Raw genomic sequence first — 15965 nt, 5'->3', positions numbered from 1 at the left:
CTAGCGACTAAGTTGCACATAGTTACCTAGCATTTACCAATGAAGCCATCCTCTGTTTGATACGATGAGAGGGTACAGATTAACAGCAAGTTAAAAACTCAGAAAACTGTTTGCACTTAGTTACATAACTGTGACTTGAAGAAGGTTCATGAGCAACATTTAGGTCACGGATCCACATTTACAATTTCCCTCACAAATCCCTTTTCAGTGTAACTGACAAACCATCTATTGTCCTCTACAGGTTGTGTACAAGAACAACGACTTCAAGCTGGAGCTTTCCCGGCTGGCCATTGAACGGGACCCCAAAATTAGTCTCCATGGTGACCTGGTGTTTCGCTGCGAGGATGTCGCTGCCCTTGACCCTGTGACCTTTGAGACACCCGAGTCATACATTGCCCTCCCACGCTGGGACACCAAGAAGACCAGTTCCATCTCCTTTGACTTCCGTACCACAGAGCCCAGCGGCCTGCTGCTTTTCAGCCATGGCAAGCCTCAGGGCACCAAGGAGCAGCGGCATGGCCGTGAGCTGAAGACCGATTACTTCGCCATGGAGCTGCTGGACGGATACCTCTTCTTGCTGATGGACATGGGTTCTGGCAGCATCAAACTCAAAGCCAGCAATAAGAAGGTCAACGATGGGGAGTGGTGCCACGTGGACTTCCAGAGGGAAGGAAGGAAAGGTGAGGAGAAGTGAAAGAGCTACACTACTGTTCAAAAGTTTGGAATCACTTCTCACTTGAATAATTTTCATTTTTTAATAATAACTCTTACAGTATTATAACAGAAATTATAAAGTAAATGCTACAACGTATTTTATGATGTTTTGTTGCAAACTTTTATTATCTATTTACAGTGATTTCTTGTCAAGTTATCTGCCCTGACATATCAAAATATGAAACATTATGGATTTTTAATTTTATTCCTCAATTCTTGAAGTTGCTTAGCTTTCTCAGTCATTTTAAAATCTGTAGCTATATAGTTATAGCATCTATAGCTCTGTTCATCAGTCTGGACAATGCTAACATGTACAGCCACTTATCTCCCTACTAATTGTTTGTAACCATGGAAGCTGTACAGGAGTAGCATTTCATACATTTATCTGTTTTATTATTAAGGACATTGTTTCCAAACTGTGTAATGTATAGACACATATAGTACATGATACATACTTTCACAAAAAGCTATGCCCAGTACTGTACAAAGTCAGACACCACCATTCAGTGGAGCTTGATTTTCTCCTCTCTCTCAAAGATGAAAGATTTAAGTACTGTCTGTCTGATGGGAACAGTTTTGGTGTCTTCCAGCTCTTGCATGGTTGTTAGGATTCAAGTTTTCTATAAATCATGTTTTGAACCCCTCTGTTGGGAATTCTGTCATGACTGAAAGCTAAAAAAAAGAAGAGTGGTCTCTGACCTTTGCGCAGTACTATACATAAAAATTGTATGTGACACAATGTGAGAACCCCTCCCCAAACACACACCCACATAGTCTACACTGTAAAAGTAGTAAATGAGAAGGTGTATTTCTTAGCCACTTATCCTGCATGAGAAGTGCTGCTACAGGGCACACATACACACTCAATCTCATGTGTGCACATCTGCAGTCACACTCCTGCACATCCCTGAAGGGAAGACTTTGAGAACACACAAATCTGTCACTCATTGACTTATTCTGCCAATGGCTGTCTCATTTGGTGTAATTGGCTAATGGGGTGTTCAGCTCTATCTGTGTGTGTGTGTGTGTGTGTGTGTGTGTGTGTGTGTGTGTGTGTGTGTGTGTGTGTGTGTGTGTGTGTGTGTGTGTGTGTGTTTGTGTGTGTCCTAGAAGGAGTTTGTCCTGCCCTGCTGTAATTGCATTTTAATAGACAATTAAGAGAGCATCATAAATCTCATTGATACATCAGGAGAGAAGCTGAGGATCACACACATACACAAATACAGAGACACACTCACACACCTACACACTCTTCTGTAGCAGTTTTGCAGTGATCCTTCAGAACGGGGAGCCAGCAGTGTTCCACTAACAATATACGTTTGTGCTCCCACACTCTTTCACCCCTTCACTTTCTCAGTTTCTGATCTCTACATTCTGATTTCTCTCTGTGCTCACAACTCAGCTCAGTGCAAAAGGGCTTTATTGGCTCAAACATATCTAGTTACAGTGCTGCCAAAGCATCTTCATCTGTTTGTCATAGTCATAGCCAAGCCATGTAACGTTTTATGTTTAGGTTTTTATTTATTTGTTTGTTTATTTTTTATATTTAGTATCATTTAATATCAAGTATCAAAATGTCCAAAATATGTTGCAAATACTACGAATGACAGTTAAACTTATCTTTTCAAAACAATTACTATTATTCTACTCTTCTTCACTCATTCTGGTATAAATGTGTTACTCATTATCCCAGTTTCTTTTTACTTTATTTCTATATGCTGGTTTTGCAGATACACATTTTGAATCTGGAATCACTTTTTTTCTTCTGAAATATTTATTTTGCTCCTGACTTTTGCCACTTTTTGACAGGGCTTAGCAGACAGCCTTCACTTGCACTCTCTGTTGGTACTGATTTTGGGTAACAGGTCTTCTGAACATGTAGCCATTCTGCGTGAAAGGCCCCAGCATGGGGAACACATTGTACTGACCACTGCCTTGGCTACAGTGTTGACATTGGCATCTAAGATTATCAGCAATGTCTGTCAAATTCCCTTAAAATTATTAATGTAACCTGTGTTAATGGGTATGTGTCAACAGTAAAATTATATGACTGTTATTTTGGGCATTGAAGAACAGACTTAGTAGTTTTTAAATGAGCAAAGCTGTGCAACCTGTAGGATTTACAGATTCTAGCACTAGCTAGCCTAGTAGTGTCCTCTAGGGCTAATTAGGCTAGCCATGCTGATAATAAAAATAAATTACATGAACATCTAATGTTAGTTCACTGCACTAATATGAAGACTATTACTTTAAATTTTTTGGCATTTGTGTGACGCTCTTATCCAGAGTGACTTACAATTTGATTATTTTACATAGGCTGGTAAAGGTAGTGTTAGAAGTCTTGCCCAAGGACTCTTATTAGTATAGTGTAGGGTGCTTACCCAGGTGGGGATTGATCCCCAGTCTACAGCATAGAAGGCAGAGATTGTTACCCACTACACTATACCAACCTATTCACTACACCAATATTATGAAGACAGTGATTTGGAGCAGTTGTGTAATGTACACTAGCATGCTGAGATAGAAGGTTGGTTTCAGTGGTGAATACAGAGGGATTCTTTGGGTAGAAACAAGAAAAGCTGGCATAACAGCCTTCAAAAACCCCAGAACATAACAGCTAACCATGATATGTTGACTTTATTCCCTTTGTAGCAATTAAACATCACTGTCTCACAGCAGGTGTAACTCATAGCTGGCAGCAATCAGAAGTGGTTTTTCCACTCTTTACTGTGATTAGGTCAGTGACATGTTATTTCCCTTGACCCACAGCATCATAGATTCAAGATTTCCTGACCCAACACACTTGATTCAGCTCATGGAGGGCTCATTATCAGATGATGAGCTGGAGCAGGTGTTTTAAGGAATAGTGGAAACCATGCAAATGGGCTAATAAACCATGCACAGGGCTAATAAACACTGATTTGAACAGCAGTAAAGCTTGACTAGTTTAGCTCTTCAGCAGTCACTGCTAAACTAGCAGATACAAACCTGAAAATTGGTACAGCTTCTTTTAACAGTTAACTTTTAACAAGTTCACCTAATATACTTCAATTTCCAAAACATACATTTTACACATGGTGGCACAGGAACCTGAGTGTGTGCTTCATTAATAAATATGACAAACATTGCTCATAATGTTAAACATGCCAGCGCAATCCTCTCTGGCAATACCACACTGTGTGTTCTGCCATGTTTGAAGCGGATCACAGCTTAGACTGGTCACAAGCGCATGTTCAGAAGATCTGTCATTCCAAATCAGCTAAACAATGGAGAATGCAGGTAAATTTTCTGTTCTAAGACCCACCCCAGGTGAAAATATACTGAAAATCAGAAGCAAAAGAGTCATTCCAGAACAAAATGAGTAGAAATCATTTTTTAAAATTAAGGTTACTTTAACTCTCTTATCATTTGTATTTGCAACATTCTGGGCATTTTCATGCTTCACATTTTGCTTGTGGATTTTATGTTATTTGAAACTTTTGGCAAATAACCATAATCATACAAATTAGATGGGAGTAAAATTACATTACATCTGGGGTATCCAATCCTATGCACAGAGTGCCAGTGTGGCTGCAAGTTTTCATTCTAAGCAAGCGGGAGCACACTTGACTTTACTTATTTAATCTTGATTCAATATTTGTATTTCTTCTGTTGAAGTGAAAACATGCAACCACACTAGCCTATTGTGGATAAAACTGGACATTAAATTAAGGCACGTTAAAGCTAAGTGTGAAGTTTTGTTTTGGCATCGACAATATGTCATTTTATGTCTCTCTCTCTCTCTCTCTCTCTCTCTCTCTCTCTCTCTCTCTCTCTCTCTCTCTCTTTCTCTCTCTCTTTCTCTCTCTCTCTCTCTGGTGTTTAAAATAGCATTTATAGCATTATAGCTCTATCTTTTCCAGGGTCACATATTTAACCTTATTACAGAGAAATGTTTTGGTTACAGTCAACACAACAGGTATGTGTGGTTTGTGCCAGCTGAGAATCGAATGCAGGTTGCAAGAACTGGAATCTTGTTAACACTATGCCATTGGCATTACATGATAGATAGTATAACAGATACAAATGCTAATAGATACTAAAGGTGTTCTTGTTTAATTAGTTTAATTAGGTTATTTTTCCTTTCCCCTTTCACAGATATGTTTCTTAAATGCTGTTTTAACAAAGGAATTTTAAACTTCAATAGTTTCCCTTCTTCTCCCTCGCTCCCCAGGTTCTATTTCAGTAAACAGTCGTACCATGCCCTTCAACTCCAATGAGGGCAGTGAGATCTTGGATCTGGACAGTGATATGTACTTAGGTGGGCTCCCTGAGTCTCGGCAGGGCCTGGTGCTGCCCCCTGAAGTTTGGACAGCCCTGCTGAACTACGGCTATGTAGGCTGTGTACGGGATCTCTTTATCGATGGGAAGAGCCGTGACGTCCGGCGGCTGGCTGAGATCCAGAGCTCCCCTGGAGTCAGCAGCTTCTGCACACGTGAGCTCCAGAAGAGGTGCAGCAGCACCCCCTGTGGCAATGCAGGAGTCTGCAAGGAAGGCTGGAATCGGTACATCTGTGACTGCACAGGGACAGGCTTCCTGGGCAGCAACTGTGATATAGGTGAGGAGCCACTGATTTAATTAAGGAGTACCCCTGGGAGACCCCTAGAACTGCATGTTTTTGTGTTTCCTACCAGAGGAGCCAGGGCCATTTTAAGGCGTTTTCATGCCCTGGGCCAACTACATTTACATTTATAGCATTTAGCAGACGCTCTTATCCAGAGCGACTTACAAGAAGTGCTTTGTTTATCTAGAGAAAGTATCTTTGCTAGTGTCCAATAGGTTAGAGAGAAAGCTGGTCCTGAGTTCAGATACTGGTAGAAACAAAAGTCACTGTAGATACCCAGAGAAAAGGTTAACAGTTAACAGAGTTAAACACAGAACAGTGCAATACAATACACTACACTACAATACATAAGTGCAGTACATTACATTACAATCAATACTTAATTCAGTGCTCATTTAAGTGCTGTATAAAGAGTGTCTTCAGCCTGCGTTTGAAGACAGGGAGAGCCAGTGGGAGTTCATTCCACCACTTGGGTGCCAGTACGGAGAACACTCTCGATGCTTGTCTTCCATGCGCCTTGAAGGATGGCGGGTCAAGCCGAGCTGTACTCGAAGCTCAAAAGGCTCGTGATACAGTTTGAGATTTCACCACTGCCTCAAGTAGGTAGGGGCTGGTCCATTTTTGGCTTTGTAGGCAAGAATTAAGGCTTTAAATCTGATGCATGCAGCTACAGGATTCATTCTCAGTACTGCAGTAACACTCAGGTTGTGATAGTGTGTTAGTGTGTGTTGTGCTGGTGTGAGTGGATCAGACACAGCAGTGTTGCTAGAGTTTTTAAACACTGTGTCCACTCACTGTCCACTCTATTAGATGCTCCTACCTTGTCAGTCCACCTTGTAGATGCAAAGTCAGAGACGATAGCTCATCTGCTGTTGCACTGTTTGTGTTGGTCATTCTCTTGTCAGTGGTCACAGGACGCTGCCCACAGGATGCTGTTGGCTGGATATTTTTTGGATAGTGGACTGTTCAAAGTCCAGCAGTGACACTGAGGTGTTTAAAAACTCCAGCAGCACTGCTGTGTCTGATCCACTCGTACAAGCACAACACACACTACACGTCAGTGTTACTGCAGTGCTGAGGATGATCCACCACCCAAATGCTCTGTGAGGTTCCATGGGGGTCCTGACCACTGAAGAACAAGGTAAAGGGGGTTTAACAAAGTATGCAGAGAATCATATGGACTACAGTCTGTAATTGTAGAACTACAAAGTGCCCCTATATAGTAAGTGGAGCTGATAAAATGGACAATGAGCATAGAAACAAGGAGGAGGTCATAATGTTATGCCTGATCAGTGTAAGTATAATGATTCTACTTGTACTTCGAGTGAAATGTAGACTAATGATGATGGAAGAGCGCATATTTCTTCACTAATACCAGCAGCAGGTACTGGTTTTGCAATGTTGTGATTCTAAATGCTGATAATGATTTATAGTGCATCTTAGTTATGAAAAGTGTTTATAAGTGAAGTTGCATTAATACCACACAATCATTAACTGTACATATTGTCGGATTGGGTGGTAGGTGTTGTTTCTTGGTAACAGTGAAAGAAACTGCAGCCCCTCATCCTTCCAAAACAGCTTCCATGGTATCTACCTGAGATTGACCCCACAACTCAGTGCACTAGTCATTAGCTTGAACCACTGAGCTAACTATTGTCATATAATTCTGGAGCGCACAGCAGAAAAGCATATACCTGGCAGGTTGTGCAAATACTTGACATAGATCACAACCTTCCCAGAACATTCAGCAGTAATGAGGGTCAGAGCAGGCACAGAGCACATACCAGTTCCTGGTTCTCAGTTTCTGAGAACCATTCAGAGTAGTATTGTTTATATTGGTTGAATTTAACAGTCATGTGAAGGTCATTTTTAGGAATGTCATTTATTGCACCCTTTTAGCCAGTAAATTAATTTATCAGAGGTCAAATTATCCTGTTTTTGCACAGTCTTAATCTATAGTGACAGAAAATGAGTGATGAATTGCATCACAGTACTGGAAAGAGCTATTTGTATTTTGCGTGGGTCCTTACTTGGAGGCCTTAAGATTACAAGTCAATATAAAAGGTCATAATACATGTTAGCATCGTCCTTTGCATGAAATAATTCAGTTAACTGGTTCCCATGTTGTTTGGCCACTATGCCTTTTATTTGCTGAGGAAACCAAGTCTTTCAGAAGTGAGGTCTAAAGCCAGATTCAGTCATCAGTGTGGGCACTGAAGCATCTTTTTTCCAACATCTGCAGAGGTGTTAACACATATGTAGAAAATCTTCAGTATGAAGATGAGGTACAATATGGTACCTTACCATGTCACGTCCCTTTCGTGCACTGGCAGGGAAATGCAGGGATTGGTCTCTTGTAGAATAACACTGAACGCAGCAGAGCAATGAGGCATTCTTTGGCCATCTGTGCAACTTTAGAGGGACCAGCAGGCATAAGATGGACTGTCTACGGAGGGTGACGGCAATCAGGTTGAAGCCACAGCACTGCTGGAGCATGCGCGAGTCTGGTTCTGCTGGCTGGCTGGTGCTTTTTAAAGGGCCTCATTTCCCTTCTCTGGGTATTATCCAGATCTAAGGGCACACCAACCCAAAATTCTCCAACATTCTTCAACACACTCAGCAGTAAATTTATTGTCAATATGTTACTTAAATCACATAAAACCTAACCTTACCCAACCTCACCCAAAGCCAAACCCTAAACTTTGTCCTAATCCTAACCCTAACCTCAACCAAATTCCTAATCCTAACCCTCATGTGTTTTTGACATGTTAATCAGAGTCTGGTTAGTGTTTGTTTCATCACCAATACTGTCTGTCAGACATCAACATTCTTCAACAAACAGCAGCATTCTCCACCAAGCATTATAATTCTCCAACTAACACCAGCATTCTTCAACCAACACCAACATTTTCCACTAAACACCAAGAATCTCCAACCAGCACCAACACTGTCAAACCCTAACATTCTCCAACCCACACCAACATTCTCCACCAAACATCAAGAATCTCCAACCAGCACCAACATTGTCAAACACTAACATTCTCCAACCCACACCAGCATTCTCCACCAAACACCAAGAATCTCCAACAAGCACCAAGACTGTCAAGCACTAACATTCTCCAATCCACGCCAACATTCTCCACCAAACACCAAGAATCTCAAACTAGCACCAAGACTGTCAAACACTAACATTCTCCAATGCACACCAACATTCTCCACCAAACACCAAAAATCCCCATCCAGTGCCAACACTGTCAAACACTAACATTCTCCAACCCACACCAACATTCACCACCAAACACCAAGAATCTCCAACTAGCACAACACTGTCAAACACTAATATTCTCCAACCCACACCAACATTCACCACCAAACACCAAGAATCTCCAACTAGCACCAAGACTGTTAAGCACTAACTTTCTCCATCAAACACGATAATTCTGAAAACATCAATATATTCCATTACCATCATTCCCTTTCAAATCATTATAGTAAAATGAAATAGCAAAATGAAACCATGTGAACAGGGAAGCACATTCTGGAAACTCCTAACAGTCACACAGTTTACATACCCAATGTCTGGGTTTCTTGGTTTGTATTGGACAATGCTTCGTTAGTATGCTTTAGGCTGAAAGTTCCTGCTCTGGACACTGTTGTAGCCTCTTCAGTGTGGTTTTATATCATTATAACTAGGCTTTCTGAAGGACAAATACTTTTCCTTTTTTAGAGATTTTTCATGTAAAGATGAGATTCTCTTAATGCACTCTGGCTTGTTTTGAGAGGACTGACAACCTTCATTGAGACAGTCCTCATGCTCGCTGTAGCCTTGCAAACACTTCTTAGATAACAGTATGAGCCACTCACATCAAAGCCTCATGGTCTGTGTGTCATGCTTTAGGCTGCAGACAATGCATCCTGTATAAAGGATCACATATTCTTTCAGCAGCTTCTCCGTATGTCTCTAATAATTACAATAAGAGTTCAGAAAAACACTATGTGCTACCTCCAGGGCTCAATGCATTAGTAGATTCTATGTAAATATACAAATAGTACCCCATCCTGTAGATTAATGTTTATGTTAAATAGGTTAAATAGGTTTATGTTAAATTATGTTTAATGTTCATGTTAAATAGGTCTAACCGAATGTGGAGAAGAACTGAGCAAGTACTTTTCATTAAATCACTGTACATGACTTTCATTTGACATAGATGTGCCCACATTGTGCAATATTAAAAACAGCAACATAAGTAGCTGTGTTTGGGGGTAATTGTTCAAGTTTAGGTATGATGAAAAAACAACTATATACTTTGCTTGATGTTGCATTTGATGGAGCACTTTTTCCTAAACATTTAGTGTTGCAGTAATCTGTGACAAATAGCCTCTGAAAACTGAGTTTTACGTTTACTTGCATAATGAGTAGGTGTGTTCCCATTAGGGAGGCAGTCATGTGGAAAATGGGGTAGAACAACTCTTTTCTGCCATCTAGTGTGACAAGACAATAATGCTATGAGTGACTAGTATATACATGGTATAACAAACCCTGATGCTTGTGTTAATGACCTGAGGAAATACATGCATCTACACTAATTTGTTCTGGTGAGATCCAACTGATTGAATTTCATGTTTCTTTGTCAATCTTCACATCTTTAGTCTAACATGCGTGTGTGGAGAGACTAGCAACAGCATACTTATCTTTTCCAGCAAATCAGAGTGGCTTCTTTTCATTATAGTACACTCTGACCTTATGCAAACTGCTTGATAGTGTATTGAGTCTTCTATTGGCCTTCACCAGAGGTGTCTTGTCTTGGGGTCCAAATGTACAATGTTTGTGGTGGGCGCGAGGGCCAAAAAGAAAAAACAATGTACAAACAAAGAAGGAAGGTTTCCAATTTTTGAAAACATTGCACTGCTGTATATTTTAATGAAAATAAAAATCCATCCATCCATCCATCCATTTTCTAAGCCGCTACTCCGTCAGGGTTGCGGGGGGGTGCTGGAGCCTATCCCAGCAGTCTTCGGGCGGAAGGCAGGATACACCCTGGACAGGTCGCCAGTCCATCGCAGGGCAGACAGACAGACAAAGACAGTCACTCACACACTCACACCTAGGGGTAATTTAGCATGTCCAATTGGCCTGACTGCATGTCTTTGGACTGTGGGAGGAAACCGGAGAACCCGGAGGAAACCCACGCAGACACGGGGAGAACATGCAAACTCCACACAGAGAGGACCCTGATCACCCGGCCGGGGAAGAAAATAAAAATAGTTATTAAAATACTAAATTTAAAAAAGAATAATATGGATAAAAGGATAAAAATGATTAATGTTTGCTCTCTCATTGGAAGAGGTGGTGGGTTTGGAGTAACTTTCTGACTGGCCAAATCAAAATGTGCTCATAGGCCAACTTTGGACAGCACTGTTCAAAACCTTGCATATACTGAAGCTGTTTGCTTTTTACTGCCTTGTTAACTGTTTTAACTGTTCTTTTTTCTTCTTTTTCTTCTTTTTCTCTCCCTGTTTTTAATGTGTCCAAACTCATTTTATTACATTATCATTTCCTTGCTTAATTTTTTTCCTTTTATTTACACTCACATTTTTGTTTGTGTTCACATCTGTATGTCTGCTTTTGTGTGTGTCTGTCTGTTTGTTTGTGTGCCTGTATGTACACATCTGTGTGGGTGTACTGTGTGGGTGTGTTTTTGGACCTTGCTGCACACATTCATCCTTCACAGAGGCCACAGTGTTGAGCTATGATGGCAGCATGTATCTGAAGATCATCATGCCGGGCACCATGCATACAGAGGCTGAAGACCTGGCCCTTCGCTTCATGTCTCAGCGCGCATACGGCCTCCTGGTGGCCACCACCTCCAAAGAGTCTGCAGATACACTGCGTCTGGAGCTGGATGGTGGCCGTGTCAAACTCACTGTTAATCTGGGTAACTTTCCTCACCTACAACCATCATTCCATTAACATCAGCACCATCATTACCCTTCTCTTCTACTCCCAGTCTGTCTGGGTCTCTGTTACAGTTACAGTTGCCCCCCACCGCCCCCAATTCCATCCTCTGCCCTCCTCAGGCCTTGAGCCCCTTCCCACAATTATGTGCTCCATCCCTGACCATGAGGCTCTTGCCTTGTATCTTCTTGGTTCTACCTAGACTTTAATTTAAGTCCAACCAAAGCTTTATCTGCTGCGTTGGGATTGTACTGTTGAGTACCACAGACAATCATTTTGGCATCTCCCTGTGCTTGGAAATAAATAGAAAGTTTGTTGACTCAAAGCACAGTTGTAATAGCAGCTAACTGGCAGTTGTTGAATTACACGAAAAAATGTCATTAAAATAATTATATTTACAATGGTTATAATGCAGGCTTTAGGATGAGAAGGACATGAAACAATATCTGACCAAAGCTGTTCCCATAAAAATTTCATCCAACTTCTGTGGAGCAACACAGTAAAAAAGTAGTTGAGGGTCCATACTTATATTTATTGTTTAGCAGTGTATAGTTGTGTAGGGTAATATGCCACCTGTAAAAAAATTAAATAAACCTACAACTAAAATTATTTTTATTCAGCAATTTACAAAATGCACTGCACTAAATCCAGTTAAACAGGCCTTATTACTTATTCTCACTATGTGATGAAACATGCAGTCAGTGTTTATAAAGTACTGATGACATCCTTGTGCTCAGAAAAGTGTATTGTGACATAATTTATTACAATAGCAATAAAATATAGTTGTATTGCCCACCCCAAATTCGGTGTTACATAGAAAGCATAAGCTGTCTGTTGCATTCTTTCTCTGGAACCTATGAAACCTAGTTACTTTCCTGGTATTCATGTGTTATGAGTTGGAGTCTGTGTAACCTCCACCCAAAGCACTATGCTGGGAATGTATAAGACAAATTCTTCCTCCTGGAAAGCTATTCCAACATCTAGAAGTACAATTCATATTGATTTGTTAGTTTAAATAATAAATGCCCTTGGCTGAAGAATATATGAAAGTGTTCTGCAAAAATCTGGTGAAAATCTCTGGTGTTTACTGACATAATTCAGTAACTACCAAATGGCCTCCAATTTAAAAGTGTGTATGAAACCGTAGGCTTTCTGTTTATTTGTGGTACAGGAAAACACATTGATATTATTGTCTGTAGTAAACAGTAATATACCACAGATGCAGCAGATGGAAAGCAGGTTGTATTCCTTTAGAAAGAAGTTGATGATGAAAGGGAGTCTGAGTTTGGCTGTAGTACACACCATTTACCAGCAGATGGTGTCACCCGGGCCTGTGTCATTGTAAAAGATGAACGCTGGGTCTGTGATTTAGCAGTATTGTCATCATAATGTGTACCTCTCATTAATCTTTTTTCCAAAGCAACAAGCTTTAGGTTGTTTATGATTATCTGCCTTGTGTGTTTTATGGTTTTAAATTTGCAATTCAAATGCTTTGTGTTACTGAATCAAACGCAAAGCTTAATCTGTGTCTCAGAAACCAGTAAATAAAGGTATTTAATCATTTCTGTATTTATTTACTGCATTTAAAGCATGGCCAGCTACCTTGTGTACTACATACATTTGTCAGGATCTTCCTTTATATGAATGTTACATACCCAAAAGCCACAGAAACATGGAGTTACAAGGCGAAGGTGCGCTCAGTGGGACAGGAGCAGGAACAGCCTTTAGAGGATACACCATCTATCTTTCTCTCTCTTTCTCTCTCATTCTCTCACTCTCTCTCCTTCCTGCTCGAGGCTCTGATGATGGAACTTTTCATCCCTTCAATGGCGTGTATGTCTGCGGCCCTGGAGCGAACAGCCAGAGAGACCAGCTCACTGTCGTTGTACTTTCTTGCCTACAGAGGAACTCAAATCAGCAAATATGGACCAAATCTGCACAAAATATGTAGTTGAACATAGATAACAGGTACACTTTAATGACTGTAGTCCCTCATATAGGTAGATAGCACATTGCACCACTAAATAATAGCCTGTCTACTAATATATTAAGTATATTCTATTTGTTTTTTGGAGTATACTGACAATGCATAGCAATATATTTCAATTTCACTTTAATGATTTAGTCCTGCCCAATAACCTGCCTCTCTTTAAAAATCAATTGCTTTAATCCGCCAAACAGTATAGCTCAGTTTATAGCTAAACACAGTCACCATTTGAGCATGGGTCTCAAAGCCTGGCACATTGAGCCTAATCAATTAGCCACCGCTAATGCTAAGCCTACATGCAGTGCTTACCTCAGTGGACCAAGCCTTAGCACCTCTGCTTTGGCTAATTAGCAAATGTAAATTTCAAGCATAATCCACCAACCACAGGGATTGACAACTAAGTAATTAATCAGCACAAACTGAACTCGGGGACGGACTTAGCTTAGCTTAAAACGATTACACCTGCACTAATAAGGATTAGATTGTTAGGAGATAATTATCCTGACTTGCGAGAGCCATGTCAAGAGGATATTACTTCCTTAGGATCTCCATATGCAAATTCTCACAGTTAGTGAAAGTGACACACATGTTAGCTCATAAATGCTGCAGTTACACTCAACTGAACTTAGCCTAAACATAAAGTCACAGAAGTGACTTCAGCAATAGTTTACTTTCAAATATGTGCAGTATTTCTTTTCTGGCATTCTCCTTTAGTGAGCCTGGTCCCTGGCTGTTTGACAACACTACTCCGTAGCGGTTGACAGCTCGAGACCACACATCAGTCTTAGCAGCTTGCACATACCACCAGCAGCCACCAGAGTGAGACAGAGACAGTGTAGTTTACAAAGGAAGCTCAGTCTACAACACTGCCACCATTTTTGATTTGGCTTGATACAGTATAGTGTAATTCAGTGCTTATGTCTAAGAGCAGTTTTTCATTTCATATGATAGATAAGGGAGATCCTTATAGCTCAAAGGCATCTGCCTATGTAATTATTTACACACTGCAGTCCTGCCCTCTGCTAATAAAATTAAATCAAATAAGACTGATCAATATGTGTGGCATTAATATTAATACACCTATGCATTCCACGTGAATAATTAAGAGTAAACCTATGTGAATGAGGATTGGAAAAGAAGTTGAAAGTATGTAGCAGGCTGCACTTGGCTGAAGTGTGCAGATCACCCTTTCCTGTATTATTCTTAGGTGGTGAATCGTCAGTTGCCCGAAAGCTCCACGCAGCAAGCCAAGCTTTTCTGTCTGAATTAAAACTCAGTACTGATTCAAGTCAGTAGTGATGAACAGCAGAAGATTATGATGAGGGGTAGGAGAGTTATGATCCTGATGGTGGCTTAAAATAAGCTCCAAAACCAAAATAAATGTCTTTAATTCCTTGAGTGGGAAATTTTGAAGCAAGTAGTAGAAAACTAGAAGTATGTGAGTAAGGTGGGTTGTGCCAGCAAGGATTAATTTAAGGAGAGTTTAGAGCTAATTGATGATTTGTTAAGCAGCAATTAATTTTAAACAAGCAATTAAAACCTGGATTAAACCCAACATCCATCCATCCATCCATTTTCTAAGCCGCTTCTCCGTCAGGGTCACGGGTTAAACCCAACAATTAATAATTAAAGTTTCATGACACAGTAATAATCTTACTGGAAAACTAAAATCAGGATTCAAACGAGTGGTTTAAATGTAACCTTGCTTATTTCATGCCAGGTTTGAAATATCATTTAACTGGATTAATAGTAGTGTTTTACAACCAAATCTCTAGCACAAATCAAATCTGTAGCACACAATGACTACAGACAGTGCTGATTGAGATTGGGCTGAAAAACTCTGTAGAACTTGGAGAACTTCTTCAATAGATAGATAGAAAGCTTAATCCTTGCTGGTGCAACCAAGTGCTAATTTCTGAGACTAATTAGTTTTTTAAAACTTTATTTTTATTTAAATAAGTTACATATTGGTGCGTATTAAGTCAACTAGCTGGTGGAGCTCTCCAGGGCAAGACGGAGGAATGAAAGACAGGAGAGAGGGGTAAACAAGTGTGAAGGATAAGAGTGACTCTGGCTCGAGGCGTGTCCCCGGGTAGTGGCCCAGCAAAATGAACTCGGATGTCTGCAGAATGTACCTTGAAGGATGTAAAATGTTGTCTTTCTTTCTTTATCTCTCTCTCTCTCTCTTTCTTCTGTTTCCTCTTTTGTTTTCCTCTTCCTTCTTTTCTTTCTCTTCGGTCCAATCTCACCATCTCACTCTCTCTCCCGCCAGATTGTATCAGGATAGACTGTAACCTCAGTAAGTGATTCTATGTGTTTATTGCAATTACAGCATGTTCTATTTCTTTCTCTCTCTCTCTCTCTCTCTCTCTCTCTCTCTCTCTCTCTCTCTCTCTCTCTCTCTTTCTCACTCTCTCTCTCTCTCTCACTCTCTCTCTCTCTCTCTCTCTCTCTCTCTCTCTCCCCTCTCTCTTTTTCACATGCTTAGGTACACAGATGTGTTCCAATTATCACTACTGACAAATGACAAACTGAAAAGCTTGTACACACACACACACACACACACACACACACACACGTACATATACACTGACACACACATGTCACCACTGTTAGGACGTGTGCAAATTCATGCTGGGATAGTAACTGAGAAGTGTTGTTTCATGCTGTGTATATATATATATATATAAGGTAAGTCACACGCA

At 40.4% G+C, this 15965-nt stretch overlaps 1 protein-coding gene across 11 annotated transcripts in view; it reads left to right on the top strand.

The window, feature by feature from the left end:
• Positions 1-15965, top strand: part of nrxn2b (neurexin 2b) — an 863803-nt gene that overhangs the window by 466688 nt on the left and 381150 nt on the right. For 7 of the 11 annotated variants that reach the window (XM_037533021.1, XM_037533020.1, XM_037533025.1 and 4 more), the window contains 4 exons: positions 242-680; positions 4928-5311; positions 11050-11253; positions 15533-15559. In XM_037533021.1, the coding sequence (XP_037388918.1) occupies positions 242-680; positions 4928-5311; positions 11050-11253; positions 15533-15559 (1054 nt within the window). The remainder of the gene's footprint in view (positions 1-241; positions 681-4927; positions 5312-11049; positions 11254-15532; positions 15560-15965) is intronic. The other 4 variants (XM_037533024.1, XM_017697610.2, XM_037533018.1 and 1 more) reach the window with 1 other exon arrangement.

Source organism: Pygocentrus nattereri, chromosome 22, assembly GCF_015220715.1.
Source record: "Pygocentrus nattereri isolate fPygNat1 chromosome 22, fPygNat1.pri, whole genome shotgun sequence".
NCBI classification, from domain to species: Eukaryota; Metazoa; Chordata; class Actinopteri; order Characiformes; family Serrasalmidae; genus Pygocentrus; species Pygocentrus nattereri.
This window is presented reverse-complemented; position numbering and strand designations above follow the sequence as displayed.